This window comes from Lampris incognitus, chromosome 8 (genome assembly GCF_029633865.1).
Source record: "Lampris incognitus isolate fLamInc1 chromosome 8, fLamInc1.hap2, whole genome shotgun sequence".
In the NCBI taxonomy this organism is placed as follows: Eukaryota; Metazoa; Chordata; class Actinopteri; order Lampriformes; family Lampridae; genus Lampris; species Lampris incognitus.
The window spans coordinates 7345713-7364836 of NC_079218.1; the positions used below are offsets into that span (position 1 = coordinate 7345713).

Consider the following 19124-nt stretch of genomic DNA (forward strand, 5'->3'; position numbering starts at 1 on the left):
CCACCAAAACAAGAACAACAATTTTCTCTTGCTTTGTAGATTTAAAAAAAAGCATTCGACTCAATTTGGCATAACGGTCTGTTCCTGAAATTAATTGAATAAGGTGTGTGTGTGAGGGGGGATATATGACATAATTAAAACAATGTATACAAATAATAAATGTGCTGTGAAAACTGCCAATATGGAAAGTAGGGGTGTGAAATAGGGCTGCAGTCTCAGCCCCACCCTGTTTAACATTAATATTGATGAGTTGGCAAAATCTCTAGAACGATCAGAGATCCCTGGTCTCACCCTCTCTGACACAGAAATTATTTTTGCAGATGATCTAATATTAGCGCCATCTAAGGAGACACCAGCAACTGGATCATCTGCAAAACTTCTGTCAGACCTGGGCTCTGACAGTTAATCTGAAAAAAAAAAAACCCAAACCAAAACTAGAATTATGGTCTTCCAGAAACGACCCAGGTGTCAGAGAAACCCAAATAGGTTCTTGCTAGGCTCCACTGACATTGAACACACACACAGCTACACATATTTGGGACTAATATTACCTCTACAGGAAATTTCAATCTCGCTATTAATGATCTCAGAGACAAGGGAAGAGGGGCTTTCTATGCCATAAAAAAAATCTTCAAACATAGACATACCTGTTAGAACATGGCTCAAAATATTCAAATCTATAATTGAACCAGTTTTACTATATGGTAGTGAAGTGTGGGGTCCTCTTGTTAATCAAAACTTTGAAAAATGGGACAAACACCCAATCGAAACCCTGCACACTGAGATTTGCAAGAGCATTCTCAGAGTCCACAGGAACACGCCCAACAATGGATGCCGAGCAGAACCAGGCCCATTTCCCCTGTTAATAACGATGCAAAAAAAAGAGCAATCAAATTCTACCAACACCTAAAAGCAAGTGACCCCAACTCCTACCATCACAAAGCTTTCAGTTAACAAGAGGAAGACAAAGAGAGGAGTCTCCTCAGCCAGCTGGTCCTGAGGCTCAGCTCAGCCAACAGCACGAGGCATCGGGACAGCCCTCACACAATCTGGCCCAACCACATTATAGCTAAAGAAAAAGAAAATTACATTAACCACTGGACATCTATCACAAAAACTCAAAGCAAACTTCAGTATTATTTGGCTCTAAACAGAGGGTACCCGATGGCAGAGTATCTGACCAGCGTGACTGACCAGAAACTGAGAAAGACATGAACTATGTACAGACTCAGTGATCACAGCCTGGCCATAGAGACTGGCCGACACAGGCAGACCTGCTGCCTAGAGAAGACATGCTGTGTCAGCTCTGTCCACAGAGACAGACCTGCTGCCTAGAGAAGACATGCTGTGTCAGCTCTGTCCACAGAGACAGACCTGCTGCCTAGAGAAGACATGCTGTGTCAGCTCTGTCCACAGAGACAGACCCGCTGCCTAGAGAAGACATGCTGTGTCAGCTCTGTCCACAGAGACAGACCTGCTGCCTAGAGAAGACATGCTGTGTCAGCTCTGTCCACAGAGACAGACCTGCTGCCTAGAGAAGACATGCTGTGTCAGCTCTGTCCACAGAGACAGACCTGCTGCCTAGAGAAGACATGCTGTGTCAGCTCTGTCCACAGAGACAGACCTGCTGCCTAGAGAAGACACGCTGTGTCAGCTCTGTCCACAGAGACAGACCTGCTGCCTAGAGAAGACACGCTGTGTCAGCTCTGTCCACAGAGACAGACCTGCTGCCTAGAGAAGACATGCTGTGTCAGCTCTGTCCACAGAGACTGACCTGCTGCCTAGAGAAGACATGCTGTGTCAGCTCTGTCCACAGAGACAGACCTGCTGCCTAGAGAAGACACGCTGTGTCAGCTCTGTCCACAGAGACAGACCTGCTGCCTAGAGAAGACACGCTGTGTCAGCTCTGTCCACAGAGACAGGTGGAGACAGAGACAGATCTGCTGCCTAGAGAAGACATGCTGTGTCAGCTCTGTCCACAGAGACAGACCTGCTGCCTAGAGAAGACATACTGTGTCAGCTCTGTCCACAGAGACAGACCTGCTGCCTAGAGAAGACACGCTGTGTCAGCTCTGTCCACAGAGACAGGTGGAGACAGAGACAGACCTGCTGCCTAGAGAAGACAGGCAGTGTTTGCTCTGTCCACAGAGACAGGTGGAGACAGAGACAGACCTGCTGCCTAGAGAAGACATACTGTGTCAGCTCTGTCCACAGAGACAGACCTGCTGCCTAGAGAAGACACGCTGTGTCAGCTCTGTCCACAGAGACAGGTGGAGACAGAGACAGACCTGCTGCCTAGAGAAGACAGGCAGTGTCAGCTCTGTCCACAGAGACAGGTGGAGACAGAGACAGATCTGCTGCCTAGAGAAGACATGCTGTGTCAGCTCTGTCCACAGAGACAGACCTGCTGCCTAGAGAAGACATACTGTGTCAGCTCTGTCCACAGAGACAGACCTGCTGCCTAGAGAAGACACGCTGTGTCAGCTCTGTCCACAGAGACAGGTGGAGACAGAGACAGACCTGCTGCCTAGAGAAGACAGGCAGTGTTTGCTCTGTCCACAGAGACAGGTGGAGACAGAGACAGACCTGCTGCCTAGAGAAGACATACTGTGTCAGCTCTGTCCACAGAGACAGACCTGCTGCCTAGAGAAGACACGCTGTGTCAGCTCTGTCCACAGAGACAGGTGGAGACAGAGACAGACCTGCTGCCTAGAGAAGACAGGCAGTGTCAGCTCTGTCCACAGAGACAGACCTGCTGCCTAGAGAAGACACGCTGTGTCAGCTCTGTCCACAGAGACAGGTGGAGACAGAGACAGACCTGCTGCCTAGAGAAGACAGGCAGTGTCAGCTCTGTCCACAGAGACAGGTGGAGACAGAGAGACAGACCTGCTGCCTAGAGAAGACAGGCTGTGTCAGTTCTGTCCACAGAGACAGACCTGCTGCCTAGAGAAGACAGGCTGTGTCAGCTCTGTCCACAGAGACAGGTGGAGACAGAGCAACACTTCCTGCTACAATGTAGCAGGAAATGAAAATCCCAAGACTTGGACACTCTCTCTGACCAGACTAAAATGCAACATGTACTTGGGGGAAATAGTGTCAACGCCATAAATGCAGCAAGACATGTCAAGTCATGTCCCAGCCTGAGAGACAAGCAGCACAACACATGACAGCTGTAGTCTCCTCACAACCCACGCTCCACCTTTTGATCTACTTCTGTTTCTTTATTGTTATTGCTGTTTTATTGTGTCTTTATTGGTCATTACAATATGGTGTTGATGTTCATTAGTGTTATTGTGTACTGTCCAAACTGCACTTTGATGCTTTGGCAACATTGTTTTAAAACTGTCATGCCAATAAAGCCCTTTGAATTGAATTGAATTGAATTGACAGACAGAGAGATTGAGAGCTGGACAGAGACTGAGAGAAAGAGAGAGACAGCCAGAGAGAGATAGACAGAGAGAGAGAGAGAGAGAGAGACAGACAGACAGAGAGCAAAAGAGAGACAGACACACACACACACACAGATAGACAGAGAGAGACACACATAGAGACAGACAGAGAAAGAGAGAGACAGATAGAGAGAAAGAGAGAGACAGCCAGAGAGAGATAGACAGAGAGAGAGAGAGACAGACAGACAGAGAGCAAAAGAGAGACAGACAGACACACACACACACAGATAGAGAGACAGAGAGAGACACACATAGAGACAGACAGAGAAAGAGAGAGACAGCCAGAGAGAGATAGACAGAGAGAGAGAGACAGACAGACAGACAGAGAGCAAAAGAGAGACAGACACACACACAGATAGAGAGACAGAGAGACACACACATAGAGACAGACAGAGAAAGAGAGGCAGAGAGACAGAGAGAGAGAGAGTGAGATGGAGGGAAATAAAAGACAAGATTGGGAGAGTTGCTTCTCACAGCAGGTGCTGTGTGTAGTTTATCAGAGAGCTCATCACACCACAGCATCATCACTTGTTTTCTCTGCAGCAACACTGGGCGGTGAACAGACGACTGCATGCAGAACAGACAATGGTGGAGATTAGATGGCAGCTTTTCATCAGGCCTCGAAGTCAGAGGTGGAAAAAGTCCCCGAGGTCCATATACTTAAATGACCATAAGCCTATTCAAAAAGAGAATCGCTGTGATAAAACTGAAAAGATTTTTCAAATTTTGAATAACATTTTAAAGTCTTACAATATCCTATCTTGAATTAAATATCTGATGTTAAAACAGGTATTAAGACATGTTCTGGTATTTGGTGTGTTTAAGTAGCAACAGTGCAAAGAAAAGTAAATACTATAAAAGCAACCACACATTTTTATTATCATGATTATTGTTATAATGGTTATAATAATTATTATTATTATTCGAGTCTATATGGGCTCGTGTTTGCAGATGACATTGTGATCTGTAGTGAGAGTAGGGAGCAGGTGGAGGAGAGCCTGGAGAGGTGGAGGTATGCACCGGAGAGAAGAGGAATGAAAGTCAGTAGGAGCAAGACGGAATACCTATGCGTGAACGAGAGGGAGGACAGTGGAATGGTGAGGATGCAAGGAGTGGAGGTGACAAAGGCATATGAGTTTAAATACTTGGTCTACTGTCCAAAGTAACGGGGAGTGCAGAAGAAAGGTGAAGAAGAGAGTGCAGGCAGGGTGGAGTGGGTGGGGAAGAGTGTCAGGAGTGATTTGTGACAGAAGGGTACCAGCAAGAGTTAAAGGGAAGGTTTACAAGATGGTAGTGAGACCAGCTATGTTATATGGTTTGGAGACAGTGGCACTGATGACAAGACAGGAGGAGGAGCTGGAGGTGGCAGAGATGAAGATGATAAGATTTTCACTGGGAGTGATGAAGAAGGACAGGATTAGGAACGAGTATATTAGAGGGACAGCTCGGGTTGGACGGTTTGGAGACAAAGCAAGAGAGGCAAGATTGAGGTGGTTTGGACATGTGTGGAGGAGAGATGCTGGGTATATTGGGAGAAGGATGCTGAATATGGAGCTGCCAGGGAAGAGGAGAAGAGGAAGGCCAAAGAGGAGGTTTATGGATGTGGTGAGGGAGGACATGCAGGTGGCTGGTGTGACAGAGGAAGATGCAGAGGACAGGAAGAGATGGAAACGGATGATCCGCTGTGGCGCCCCCTAACGGGAGCAGCCCAAAGTAGTAGTAGTAGTAGTAGTAAATTATTATTATTAGTAGTAGTAGTAGTAATTGCAGCAATATTAGTAATAGTAGAAATAGCAATAGTAGTAACAATGGTGGTAGTAGTAGTAGTAGCAGTAGTAGTAGCAGCAGCAATAGTAACAGTTGTAATATAGTAGTAGTCTTAGTAGTAGTAGTAGTCATAGTAATAGCAATTGTAGTAGTAATAGTAATAGTAGTAGTGGTAATAATAGTCATAGTAGTAGTAATAGTAGTCTTAGTAGTAGTAATAATAGTAGTAACAGTTGTAATATGGTGGTAGTAGTAGTAATAGAAATAGTCTTAGAAGTAACAGTTGTAATGGGGTAGTAGTAGTAGTAGTAGTAGTAGTAGTAGTTTGAGCTTTATGACGTTAGTTCTGTTACGGGGAAAACTTGCCATGATGCAACCCTGTATCTTAAGAAGAGGAAGTCGGGCTTGTGCTCCCCCAGGAGATCCAGCATCCTGTCCATGAGCTCAGACGGCTCACTGCCACCGAGGCCTTGCGGAGAGAAGAGCCGGCTGGCCCGCTCAGCGTCACAAAGCTCAAGTTCTCAACAGGCGAGCCTTGAGTGTCTCGTATTTCCCCTGCTCCGGAGGATTTCTGAGGAGGCTCGCCCCTCTGCTGGCTGTTGAACCGCCGAGAGCCGACACCGCACAGTAGTATTTTGTGGCGTCCGCGGTGATTTCGCGCAATGCGAGCTGCCCTTCTGCCTGGGGCGAACCAAGCCGAGGCAGGCGACTCCCAGAACTCCGGCAGCTTGCCAGAAACCGCATTGGTCGTCATGTTCATTAAAGTGCTGTCTCTGGAAACGCCCAGCAGACAAACGTCGGGGTCACCAATGTGGAAACTGCTGGAAAGTAGAGACGGACCATTTCTCTCACTGACTACACAAACGCCTGTGTCACTTACACTTCCGTACAAAGTGCCAACGCGAGCAACATGGCGCTGCTCCACCACACCTAGGCCTAGCTCCACCCTGTCAACCCGGAAGCCCTTTCTTGAAAGGGCCCGTGTCCACCTAACGTCAATTATGGTGAATTGTGGCCTTGAAGTCCACTACTACACCCTAAACCGCACTCCCATCCAGCTATGCAGACACAACGTTAGCATGCCTCGCCTTTCAGTATGGCCACGGAGGCTTCTTGCTGGCAGCGCTGTGACGTGTGAAGGGCCTGGCCGCCTGGGTTTTTTAACGTCTTGAGTGGCAGGTGGCCTCATGTGGAGGAATGTTCTGCCTCTTTGAACGTGGATCAGCTGCTCTCTTATCTCGCTGTGGGTCTAACGCCACGGTCCATCTGCTGTGAAGATCACAGGGTGGCTCGACGCTGAGGGGCGAAGGAGGAGAGACAAAGGGAAGGGGGTGAAAAGGGAAGGACGAGGGTACTGTACTTCAAGGGACGGCTCAGAGACGGAGAGAAGCGAGGCGTGGAAATGGAAACGAGAGTCAAGTGAAGACAGAGGACTCAAATAATGAGCAGCGTGACCAGTGTCAGGGTTGATTTGTGTGTACGTGTGTGTGTTAAATAAACGTGATCCCACAACTGCTTTTGTATTTTATCTTGCTGTCACCGCAACTGTGCTGCGATCTGTTGTTGCCTCCACGGAGCGTCTGCCTTTGTCCTAGTGGGTGGAGGTGTGATCTATAGCACCGTATCCCCTCGTGCCGCCGGTCCGACCCTGCTGTGTACCAGGGCACAGTACCAGCAGAAGTGCCACGAATCCCAGCGGCGCTGACTCCCTTTCATTATTTCTTCATGAAGACAGCGGAACACGAGCAGCAAGCTGTTTTGGGTCTTGTTTTGCACCGGAATCACCGGCATCAAAAGTGAGTCGGCATTTAAAATTCACTGGAAGCGCGGGATTAATAATTCAGGTTGGGGCTAGTGCGAGGCGGGGATAGGAACGAAGCCTTCAGATGAATCAGTGGAACACACTGCTGTTAGAAGTGATGGGGGGGGGGTTATATTTGCCTTTTTCCCCTTCTTCCTTTTCTTGCGCACTTGGACCGGTTTTCATTGAGAAATGATCGGATGTGTGGTTAAGCAGTGTTTAAAAGAGGACGTCGCGGTGAGGCGCGGGCGCGTCCCCTGGAGTTAATTAACGGCGGCAGATGGCGTGCGCACGCCTCAGGATACGCCACGTTGAACACGCTGTTCAGGACACCGCAAGTCCACACCTCTCCAGCTCAAGACCGTCAAACCTCAACTGAACTAACATACCAAGATGGAGTCCGCCGCTTACGGGCGCGGAGACCCATATGGCCGAGGCCTTGTCGGATGGGCCTGCTAACTGCTAGCCTGCTTCCTCAGTAAGCTAGCCCACCTCCCGGCTGTTTCTCTAGTCTTGGAAATCAGTCCTTCTTCCTGTTTCTTCCCTCGTTTCCATCTTTTCCACACACTCCGGGTTAGGACTAGTATTGCCTGCTTAACCCTTGACCCCTAGACCCGACTAGTCCGTAACAGCTGCGTTCTCATTCAGCTCTGTCAGTTATGGCGTCGTGCATGGCACGGCCGTCACTGGCGATGACAACAAGGATAAAGAGGATCCGCACAACACAAGTGGATTTTGAATTTAAGATACTGTTGAACATTCCCGTGACTCGGCCTGAAGAGCTGAACTGTATTGTTTTCTGGGAGGTGGCGTGCATTAGGACAGTTTCAACCTGGCAAAGGGAGAAGATTCAGGGATTGCTTTTTGTGCAGCAGATAAAAAAAAACCCCAAAAAAACAAAACCCAGTGTGCTGCAGAAATATGGATTCTATAAAAACTAGTCCCCCATTCCCAAAAGTCCAGGACTAGATTCTTTCATGTGCATCAACTTATAGGACATTCCTCATAATCATTCAGAGACATGCCCGATCTAACCATTTTTTACTTTAAAGTACATCCTGTTGGTGTTAATGTTGGATGTAGCTCATGATAGATGATGTGAATATGAAATACGTTGTTTTTACATCGGCGTAGTTCTGTTTGGCACGCAGAGGCTGCTGAATTCTCTTGAAAATAGATGACTGTTGGTTGAGTATTGATTGCCTCCATAATCTCTCTGTCTTTACTCTTATTTCCTGTTTTTCATTGCAGAGACAAGGATCTGGAGCAATGACTGGAACCAGCAAGCCATCTGCTGGGCAAGGTAGTTTTTGTTTTTTGCACGTCATGAAGTGTCCGGCCAAACACTGGTGAAAGGAAGTTTTTCAGGAGAAATGCCACGGTCGTCCTCGTCATGATACGTATCCCTGAGCTGTGCGATTTTCAGTCAGCGTTGGCTTCGTGACAAGAAGCCAACGCTGAATATGAATCAGCCTCTCCGGAGAGATTGTTTGTTAAATGTTCGCCCGGCCTTGCAGGCACATTTCGCCTCTGATAGATAGATCTACACGGCTGCAGCTGTCAGAGGCCTTCTGAAGCGTCCGGATTAATAATGCATCTGCAGAGATAACTCACACTCTGCCTCCTTGGAAGTGTTTGAGAGAGAATAACCTATCAGTTGAGCATCATTAATTTACTTAACGCGGAACACATAGACGATAATATATTGAATATAGCCAATTAAATTCCCCGCGTGCCGTTGAGGCGCGCGACATGTGTTGTTTACCCCCGCGCTGTTTTTGAAGCTTTGCTCAAACAGCCGAACACCCCATAATATTCCCTCTGTGAGTAGGGGGCAGGGGGGAGAAAACGGATTATTTCCTCTTACCGCAACTTTTTCCCGGTTTCCTTTATTTAAAAAAAAAAAAAAGAAGAAGAAAGAGAGACATGATTATGACAATGAAAGGGATTCCTCTGTGATGTGAACAGTCGAACCCGCGATTCACAGAAAGACCTACTTTGCAAACTGGGCCGCGGCACGGAATTAGTGGCATCGTAATGTTATTCAAATCCCCAGAGTTATAAATGGGAAAATTAGGCCTGCAACACACTCAGCAGGATCCTTTGAAATGTGTCACCGGTGTTAATTGAAGGATTCTGTGATCCTGTCGGAATGAGAATATACAGGAGCCGAGACCCCCTTCACATATACATCTGAAAAGGAAGTGACTTGTTCTACTACTTGGCTGGAGCTGAAATTGATTTTCACATTTTCTCTCCGCTTTGCAGAATTAAGAATGATAATAATAATTTAAAAAAAAAACCCATTTCAAATCTGTTTTGGTCAGGCATCCGGGTGGGGAGCCGGATGTGGGTGTGTGTCCTGGACGCCGCACTAGCGCCTCCTCTGGTCGGTTGGGGCGCCCACTCGGGGGGAGGGGGGGTAGCGTGATCCTCCCACGCGCTACGTCCCCCTGGCGAAACTCCTCACTGTCAGGTGAAAAGAAACGGGGGGTGACTCCACATGTATGGGAGGAGGCATGTGGTAGTCTGCAGCCCTCCCCGGATCGGCAGAGGGGGTGGAGCTGCGACCGGGACGGCTAGGAAGAGTGGGGTAATTGGTACAATTGGGGAGAAAAAGGGGGGGGGGTAACGTGGAATCGATCCACCCAGTCCATCTGACTCTGGAAACCAACCCTCTCAGCACACATTGGATCCAGCAGGTTAGCGTCAGACCATCTCCTGTTTAATGGCTCCACGGCCCCATTCGGCACCGAAAATGGCCCCCCGCCGTGTACCGTCTCCCACCTCTCCGGGGCCGCTGATAAACGCCGTTGCGACTCTCGGTTGAAATGGATTTCTGTCTCAACAACTCGGGTGATAAATCAGAGGCCCAGTCCTCGGGGAAATACCCGGCAGCGAGGCCTGGATTTACTCGGCTGGATTTGAGCGAGGCATGAATTGCATTTATGTGACGTTTGCTCATTCTCCCTGTTTTGGAAGGGGAGGAACGAGTGAACAAGCAAGTGGGCGTGCGAGTGAGTAAATAAACGCCGTTGCTTATCCACAGTTGTGAAATTCATTCACTCACTGCCCTGACTAGAAATATTAGTAGTATATGTTCACCAAAATGACTACCCAAGGACAATATGAAACGGGTCCTACATGTTTTGAGTTACCTTCCGTTTTATATACCTCCCACTCGGCCACATGGGGAGGGTCTCATATCTGGATACTCTATCCAGTGGTATCCAAGCCATGTCCTGCTGCAGGTATGACCCGCCGGGTCTTAATACATGCCTATTTGCCTCTATTACAGCTTTTTTTGGTGGGGGGGGGCGTTCCACTTCCTCTTTTTCGCCTCAATTGTATCCGACCAATTACCCCACTCGTTGCTCCACCCCCTCTGCCGATCCGGGGACGGCTGCAGACTACCACATGCCTCCTCCCATACATGTGGAGTCACCAGCCACTGCTTTTCACCTGACAGTGAGGAGTTTCACCAGGGGGACGTAGCACGTGGGAGGATCACGCTATTCCCCGCAGTTCCCCCTCCCCCCCAAAACAGGCGCTCTGACCGACCAGAGGAGGCGCTAGTGCAGCGACCGGGACACACCCGCAGACACGTCCAACTGTGTCTGTAGGGACGCCCGACCCCGCCGGAGGTAACATGGGGATTCGAACTGGCGATGCCCGTGTTGGTGGGCAACGGAATAGACCGCCACGCTACCCGGACTTGCAAGACCACTTTGACTGTTTATTGTTAGGCTCATTTAAATAGAGACCTTTCTTTACTTATTAATTGTGTGAGCAACATTAATCCGATAGGCGCGACTCGGCCTTTCACAAACTGCCCGTGTTAAACAAAATAACCACATTTGTTCGTTTTGCTGAACTGATTCATTCGCCTCAGTGCAACACATCATCTGAAGTGGGTTTAGCCTGCACAGTGACGTCAGCCACGCTCTTTCCGTCCCTTATGGACACGCAGGGCAACGACCCGCGGCGTGCATGGGAATTCGGAAAGCAATCGGCTGTAGAAATGCTCTGACGGGGCTCTCCGTCAGGTTAAGAGCCTTAAGAACCACGGCTTTTAGCGCACAACACAACAGACACGCAGCACACACACACAGGCCGAGACGTCGCTGCACCAGGGGCTACTCCAATCAGGGGGATGGCGCAACTCGTATACGTCTCTTTTGTGACGCTACTTAGGGGATAGGAGGGGCAGCAGGGTGAGTCGTATGGCGCCTCGCAGCTACCACATGTACATTTCCTTTGATTGCTCGCCGTGTCGTCTCGGGGCCTCATGGTCACAAAGAAGCCCCGGCTAAAAGGAAGTAGGTCATTTTCTTGACAAGTCATCTTTTATGCAAGAACGGCCCCACAAATGTATGCACCGCGTGCACGTCCAGCGCTGAGCGCCAACCTCTCCGGCTGAAAAGCGCGCACGATGGGTGCCAGGCCATACCCGTGAATTATAGCCGCATCCCTTTAATTTGACCTTTCGGCTGCTTTATTGCACCCGCGCAACCGCGTCACCGAGCCGCAGACACGTTGCCCCGCTCGTCACCGTTTGGCATTTGGGCTGCGGTCCTGTCTGCGCCCTGCTGATGGATTAACAATGCATTTGAGAGAAGTGACAACAGATATAAATATTAGAACGGATCAGCTGCCTCTTACCGCCGCCTCTTCGGTGTGGCGAACCCCCGTCCCCCTCCAAGTCTCGGGGAGAACTGGAGTGGATTAAACACGAGTCATTTGGTGATGAAATCTGAACTGTTTGCATGGAGGAATAACAGCGTATGCAAAAGCACGGATGAAAGGGGGTTTATACTGTCTCGTAACAAGCCAGCAGAAGACCTGCCTGTCCTCCGCGAGGTGTCTTCCTTTGAAGCAGGTTATTTTTAATTAAATTCAAATCCGCTACATACCCATCGAGTTTGGTGGCTCCCGTGTTAATGAACTTCACACTAAGTAGCTGTTTGAACTCCCTCATTGAGCACGAATAAACAGACGTTTTATTTGTTTTGTTTAGCAAACTGTTTTGGGGGAACTTTCTCCCGGACTGTGGGAATACTCTTACTGTACATGGCTAGTATATCGTGATAAGGATTTACTGCATGCTGCAAGTATTGCGTACTGTTTAGTACAAACTTTTCCGTCAAAACTCATTCAGTACGGGGGCGTGCGGGTGGAGTGGCGGTCTATTCCATTGCCCACCGACACGGGGATCGCCGGTTCGACTCCCCGTGTTACCTCCGGCTTGATCGAGCGTCCCTACCCGGATAGCGAAATCACTGTGGCCCCGGACCCGTCCCACACCCGACACTTATCCGGCCCACATACCACATGGAACGATGGCACTTGGGTGGTCCGCTGCTGTTTGCCAGATCTGGGCCAGAACCAAACCATAGCAATGCCGCATGTGCCACATATTTGCCAGAGGTGGCCCATATTTGTTTTGTGATATCTGGGCCATATTCACCATTTACCACACGGGGTCACTTCAGGGTCACATCCAGATCACATGTTGCCCAGAGCACCGCGTCTTTGCCAAAACAGACCCACATTTGATTTGGCATATTTGGGCCATAATTGCTATGATACATGTGGGCCACTTCAGGCTCACATCCATTTTGTCAGGGCCAGAAGAAGGCCATCAGTGTCGCATCACTGCTGAAGTGGCCCACATCCGGATGCTATCTGGGTACAGACACAATTGGCTGTGTCTGTGAGTGGGAAGCCGGATGTGGGTATGTGTCCTGGTCCGCTGCACTAGCACCTCCTCTGGTCAGTCAGAGCGCCTATTTTTTGGGGGGGGGGGGACTGTGGGGAATAGCGTGATCCCCCCATGTGCTACATCCCCCCTGGTGAAATGTCTCACTGTCAGGTGAAAAGAAGTGGCTTGCGACCCCACATGTATCGGAGGAGGCATGTGGTAGTCTGCAGCCTTCCCTGGAACGGCAGAGGGGGGTGGAGCAGCGACCGGGACAGCTCGGAAGAGTGGGGTAATTGGCAGGATATAATTGGAGAGAAAAAAAAGGGGGGGGACAAACAAAGGAAGTGAGGGCAAGCAGATATATGGCTTGTGCAACCTATATCTCTATTACGGCCTCCGCTATGTGCTCCGCCCTACCGGTGCCCTCCGTGTTTGTTTGTGTGTTTGTGTGTTGTAATTCATGTGTGCAGGCCTGTCAATATGACTTGAGCAGCTTATAGGAGTCGTCACCCCCCTCCCCCTCCCTTCTCCAGCCTTATCTGTGGCCAGTGTGGTGATTGGCTCAAATGTCTGCGGAAGGGTCAGCCAATCAGAAGTTTCCACGCACTCTATAAGCCTGCGGACACCTTGCACACACTTTATTATTTAGTCCCAGTGATGAGGATCAGTCTCTCCAATGTGCGGTTGTCCAGTTCAAATGCCGCTTCCTGTTTGCCAGGAAATTCATGATCCGTCGACAGATTTGGTCTGGCACGGTCAGCTGGCCAAGAACGGTTCACAGGAGCTCTGCTATGATGGTGCTGAATCGAGTTAAAGTGTCCTGGCATAAGTTCCCACACTGTCACGTTGTACAATTTCCATTAGTTTAACAACCGCTGTCATTGTAAATTCCATAGGTAGGTCAAACAGGAGAGAAGCAGCCCAAATTAAATTAAATTAAATTAAATTAACGAGACGATCAATCTGATAGTAAGAGTATGATTGTCAATTATGTTTTAGAGTAAGTAATTAAAATTTATTTCTGGAGCACATTTAAACACAGCTTAAGCTAACCAAGGCACTGTACAAAGGACAACACCAAAGTGCTGTACAAAAGGACATTAAAATATAAAAAGTTAACACACAAAGAGAAACATACCAATGACAACAATAATAAACAACAAGGGACGAATACAGAACTATTGACATGACAACAGACTGAAAGATTAGTGGGCCAAAAAGGCCAGTGAGTCATGTGTCTTTAGCCTAAATTTAAAAAGAGATGGAGGGAGCACATCTAATATCTTAACAGCAATGGGTTCCACAATCGTGGAGCAGCAACTGCAAAGACTTTGTCACCTTTTAGTCTTAGTCGTGAGTGTGGAACGAGCAAGAGAGGTTTCTTGTCGGATCTAAGAGAGCTTGGGAGTTGAGTGCCAATAAATAAGGTCTGTGATATAAGGTGGGACCAGACCATTAAAAGCCTTGAAGGCAATCGGCAAGTTCTTAAATTGAATTCTAAAATGAACAGGGAGCCGGTGAAGACTGGGCTAGGACTGGGGTGATGTGCTCGCAGTTTTTAGTACCAGTCAACATCCTGCATTTGGACAGTCTGCAGGTGAGTTAATGAAGACTGGGGAAGGCTTAAACATAGGAAATTGTAATAGTCCAGTCATGTTGTAATAAAGACGTAAATTACTTTTTCCATATCATGGAAAGATATAATAGGCTTGGGTTTGGAAATAGTTCTGATAGTAACTATTTTTAACAAGAGAACTGACTTGTTTGTCAAGCCAGAGCTCAGAATTAAAGATAACACCCAGGTTTCTTGCATGTTTCTTCACATATGGGTTGAGGTGACCAAGCTTACTGGCGAGATGGCTTCTGGACTTAGAGGGACCGATTACTTCAGTTTTGTTAGGGTTTACCTGAAGGAAATTACTTGCCTTCCAGCCTTTAATGTCATTGAAAGAGTCCAGGAGAGGCTGCAGGGGATCCCTGGATTTTAATGTGAGATACAGCTGTGAGTCATCAGCATAGAATTGGCAGGAGATATTATGCTTCCTAATAATGCTTCCGAGAGGGGACGTGTACAGGGAATAGAGGTGCTGACAGCCACCGCAAAGACAAATGATTGATTATAACCAAGCTACTGTAACAGTGGGTTATCGTAATCGTACGAGCCAAAGTTTACACAGATATAATAAGCATTCTCTGCTCAGGTTTCTTAGGGGGAAATTTTGACATCATTGTGCAGATATTAAATGCCAATCTTGAATGTTACCTGAATTTCAGGAAGCGAACATTGTCAAATACACTCAATACTGAGTGAGAAAATTCAAAATTTCTGCTTACAGTCAAGTTCTGACTAGATTCAGTCAGTCCTGCAATACCCAGAATTCCTTGTGAATGCAGCAGTCGGAAATCCAACTGCTCGCTCATTCTTGTGCTCCATTTCACATAGCTTATTTTCAGTGTACGCCGCCTCTTTCGGGGGTCGTTGTACAGTAGACTTTGTGAGAATGTCATGAAATATGTCCTCATCCACAAATCTTCTACTCTTATATCTCAGCTGGCCATTTTTGCTTTTTGTATTTTACCTTTTGAACTTACGACCACCAGTGATTCTATGTCACTGGTGTGACATAGAATCAGGAAGAGAAATAGCTGGTATTTTTCATCTAACTAAAATGGAAGGCAAGTCCATTTTATTTGTATAGCCATTATCACAAATTACAAATTTGCCAAATTGGAAATCTCTGTCTGTGTGTGTATATGTATGTCTGTCTGTCCTTCGATTTTCTTGACAACCGTTCATACAATTGACTTCACACTTGGCGGGTATATTGCTGTGGACCCAGTCAAGTCAAGTCAGCATTTGTATAGCCCAATATCACAAATTACAAATTTGCCTCAAGGGGCTTTACAGCAACACAACATCCTGTCCTTAGATACTCGCATCAGATAAGGAACAACCCCCTAAAAAAAAACCTTTAACAGGGAGAAAAAATAGGAAAAAACCTCAGAGAGAGCAACAGAGGAGGGATCTCTCTCCCATGAAGGACAGTGTGGAGTGTGAAGTTGTTTGCATGAGTGGTTGTCGAGAAAATCAAAGGACAGACATACATTTAAACAGACGGAGACGTTCTTCCCGTGGCAACGGATCAACAGCGCCACCTTGCCATTGCAACCCACGTTGTGGTCAGAGGGGGGATTACACCCGAACGGGCACTGCACTAGTTGGTTTGGAATCCAAATCAATGAAAAATTGAATTCAGTTTTGAGCCCATCCACATTGCTGCCCAGTCACAGAGAGCGAGTGGACAGAAATGGTGCTGTCCTATAGTGAGCGTTACTGAGGACCGCTACATGGAGATAAAGTTGAAAAACGGCAGTTTCTCATTAAACCCACTAACCAAAAGGTGACATCATGTATGTTTAAAGTCCTCTGTCTCCATAGATAGTTCCTTAATATTTATCCTCCCCTTCTCCCTAGATGACAAGAAGGATAACCTAGCCGAGGACTTTGACATTGACATGAAAGCCCCAGAAACGGAGAAAGCGGCCGTGGCCATCCAATCACAGTTCAGGAAATTCCAGAAAAAGAAGCAGGGCGTGAAGTCCTAGAGCGGATGTGGCTGGTCCTGGCAGGTTGACGATCCAAATGTTACCCTGCACCGGTCGTGGGCTTGATCTTGCATGCCAATCAAACTGCACTGTCATGAACTCAACAGAGGGGGTGGGGATGAGATTCCTTGAGTTGGAGGTGGGGCGGGTGATCCTGGGGCTAAATAGTGTCTTTGTGAAATTGTATGTGTAATTATTTAATTGACAACTGTACACATAAATTGTGAATTATTGAATGATGGATATATCTATATCTTTCCTATAATTTTGCTATTTCTTTTTTTTTTTTTAATCAAATACTTAAGTAGTGCACTTCATGGTGCAGTTACAGTAGCAATCAAGGTTTTAATACTCTTTCTTATGTGACATTCACTGTAATATAGACATGGCACAGAACAACTTACTTGACCATTAAGGTAGATGGTTTCATAAATTAAAGTGATTTACAAAGTAGGTGAGACGTCTTTATCACCCTCAGGTGGAATATATAGCCACATGTAGTGACATCATTAAAAGGTCATACTTGAGTCATGATATCATTGGCATTCATAGCTCAGATTTATGAATCAAAAGTTTTTGGTTTTTTTTTTGTTCCTCAGATGTCTGCTAACCCCCTCTCCTTTTAGCCTGGTAAAACCATCCCAGGAATTCCAGCTCGTCTGTTTGATTATATAGAGATAGATTTGACAATACCTTTCTGCTGTATGACTGATGCGTTGAAATTGTATTCGGTGTCTCAAATTTGTACCCTGAAGTCTCACTGCAGCCAGTTTCAAAGTCCAGGATTTGCTGCAGCCACGTGTGTCGCAAGTGCAGGTTTTCCCTTTCCCCCCGTACAAAAAGATTTCTCTTGACGTATGCTGTTCTTTTATGACATTAATTGTTGTCGTTGACATGAAGTGACTGTGTACTTTTTGTTGATTGATGTTGTGTTTGTGATTAGATTCCAGCTGTTTGTTCACTGTTACTGTTCAACCGACATCAAGTGATTCAAACATTGTTCAGTGTATGTGCACATGTGCCCACACACCTATACAGTACACACAGGCAAGCATGCATACTGACATGTGCGTGCACACACACGCACACACACACACACACACACACACACACACACACACACACACACACAAAAAGATGAATAAATAATGTAAATTAGCAAAAAACACTTGACTTTGCTTCAGTTACTGTCTCTGGCTGCATTTAGAGTGTAAAAGGCGCCGCGATCTCGTTAAAACCATTAAATGAAGCCTATAAAATCAAGACTATAAAGGGTCCGATTCAGACCGTTGACTGCACTTGGGAGGTACACCTTTGCTCTATAGCCCTCAGAGGCCTCTTTATTATCAGGTTGGTGATTGGCTGGCAGTCTTGAGTCCCTTACTGAAAGAGGATAAGCTATACGTCCTCACTCCATGCACGGGAAAAGTCCGGCATGCACACTATGAAAGATCACTTGTAACTTAAAGTTTTTCTCGTTCAAAGATTTCTGATTTGTCTCACTATTAGGATGAATGGACTACAGTATTCTTAATCAAGCTAGTTTTGAAAATTTACCGATGACTGTGATAACGGTGGCACAGTGGTTAGCACGGTCGCCTCACAGCAAGAAGGTCCTGGGTTCAAGTCCCAGGGTTGTCCAACCTTGGGGGTCGTCCCGGGTCGTCCTCTGTGTGGAGTTTCCATGTTCTCCCCGTGTCTGCATGGATTTCCTCCAGGGGCTCCGGTTTCCTCCCACAGTCCAAAGACATGTAGGTCAGGTGAATCAGCCGTACTAAATTGTCCCTAGGTGTGAATGTGTGTGTGTGTGTGTCGGCCCAGGGTGTCTCCCCGCCTGCCGCCCAATGACTGCTGGGATAGGCTCCATCATCCCCGCGACCCTGAGAGCAAGGTAAGCAGTTTGAATAATGGATGGATGGATACTGATAACTGTTGGTGAGCTGACAATCCTTCAGGCAAGACCAGACCAGTAGTGAGCTAAAACGAAAACTTTGCAAACTTATGCTGAGAATTAATCTAGTCTGTACCAGAAAGCTTAATCAGTTCATCTGGACACTGAAGAGACTGAAGTAGTCACTTAGATGAGTGATGAAACGTTTCTCCCAATAAATGTTGTGTGCAGATGAACTGATTCACCTTTGTGGTATTTCCCTACCTAGATTATTGAACATGCAACAAGACAAACTAGTGTGTAAATTCTCCTATAAAGGCTTGATCCACTGTTAGGCTCATAGTAAGATGAGCACACCAGGGGCTAAAGTTCTGTAGTGGTTTAAGCTAAGGCAAGCTCTCCCATTGTCTGGGATAGGTGTTGATCAGGGACAGGTTTGTTGTAACAAGTCAGATTTCTTACACCCTTGTCCATGTAGGCATTAAGTGCTGGTAGAGAAGATAACATCTGACACCATTGTTGGTCCAAAGACGAGAAAGGTCAGTTAGGGAACCACCAGTTCAAAGGCAAGACACTCCAGTGTTGAGCTCAGTGAGACAAATGTTGAGTTGGGCCACAGTTTTACCTTTGCTCCCCCAGGAACAAACCAAACTCCCAGTGGGTGTGCAAAAATGCATAGAAATTAACAACTTCTTTTTTAAGTAGAGGTCAGTGTTAGTATAGAGGAGTTTTTGTGATTGAGAGTGTCGTGGCAGTTATTGAATTCCACGCTGACAGAAATGAGGAACGAGACAACAACCTCTTACAGTGTTGTCACACGATTTTAATACATGTTCACGAACAGACACATCCAAGCCCAGGTGCCTGAATGTGCACCGATCAATACAGTCCAGTCTCTCTTATAGGACA

The 19124-nt window shown here is 47.1% G+C and overlaps 1 protein-coding gene across 1 annotated transcript; it reads left to right on the top strand.

Moving 5' to 3' along the window:
* The first annotated feature begins 7297 nt into the window (after positions 1-7297).
* Positions 7298-16324, top strand: pcp4a (Purkinje cell protein 4a). Its single transcript, XM_056285200.1, has 3 exons — positions 7298-7351; positions 8269-8320; positions 16194-16324. Exons 1-3 carry the CDS (start codon positions 7298-7300, stop codon positions 16322-16324), a joined length of 237 nt encoding a protein of 78 aa, XP_056141175.1.
* Positions 16325-19124: the final 2800 nt, after the last annotated feature.

Coding starts and splice junctions, on each gene's coding strand:
- pcp4a (XM_056285200.1), top strand. CDS start 7,298: ATGGCGTGCGCACGCCTCAGGATACGCCACGTTGAACACGCTGTTCAG. Junction 7,352..8,268: donor AACACGCTGTTCAGGACACC/GCAAGTCCACAC, acceptor TTTTCATTGCAG/AGACAAGGATCTGGAGCAAT. Junction 8,321..16,193: donor CAAGCCATCTGCTGGGCAAG/GTAGTTTTTGTT, acceptor CCTTCTCCCTAG/ATGACAAGAAGGATAACCTA.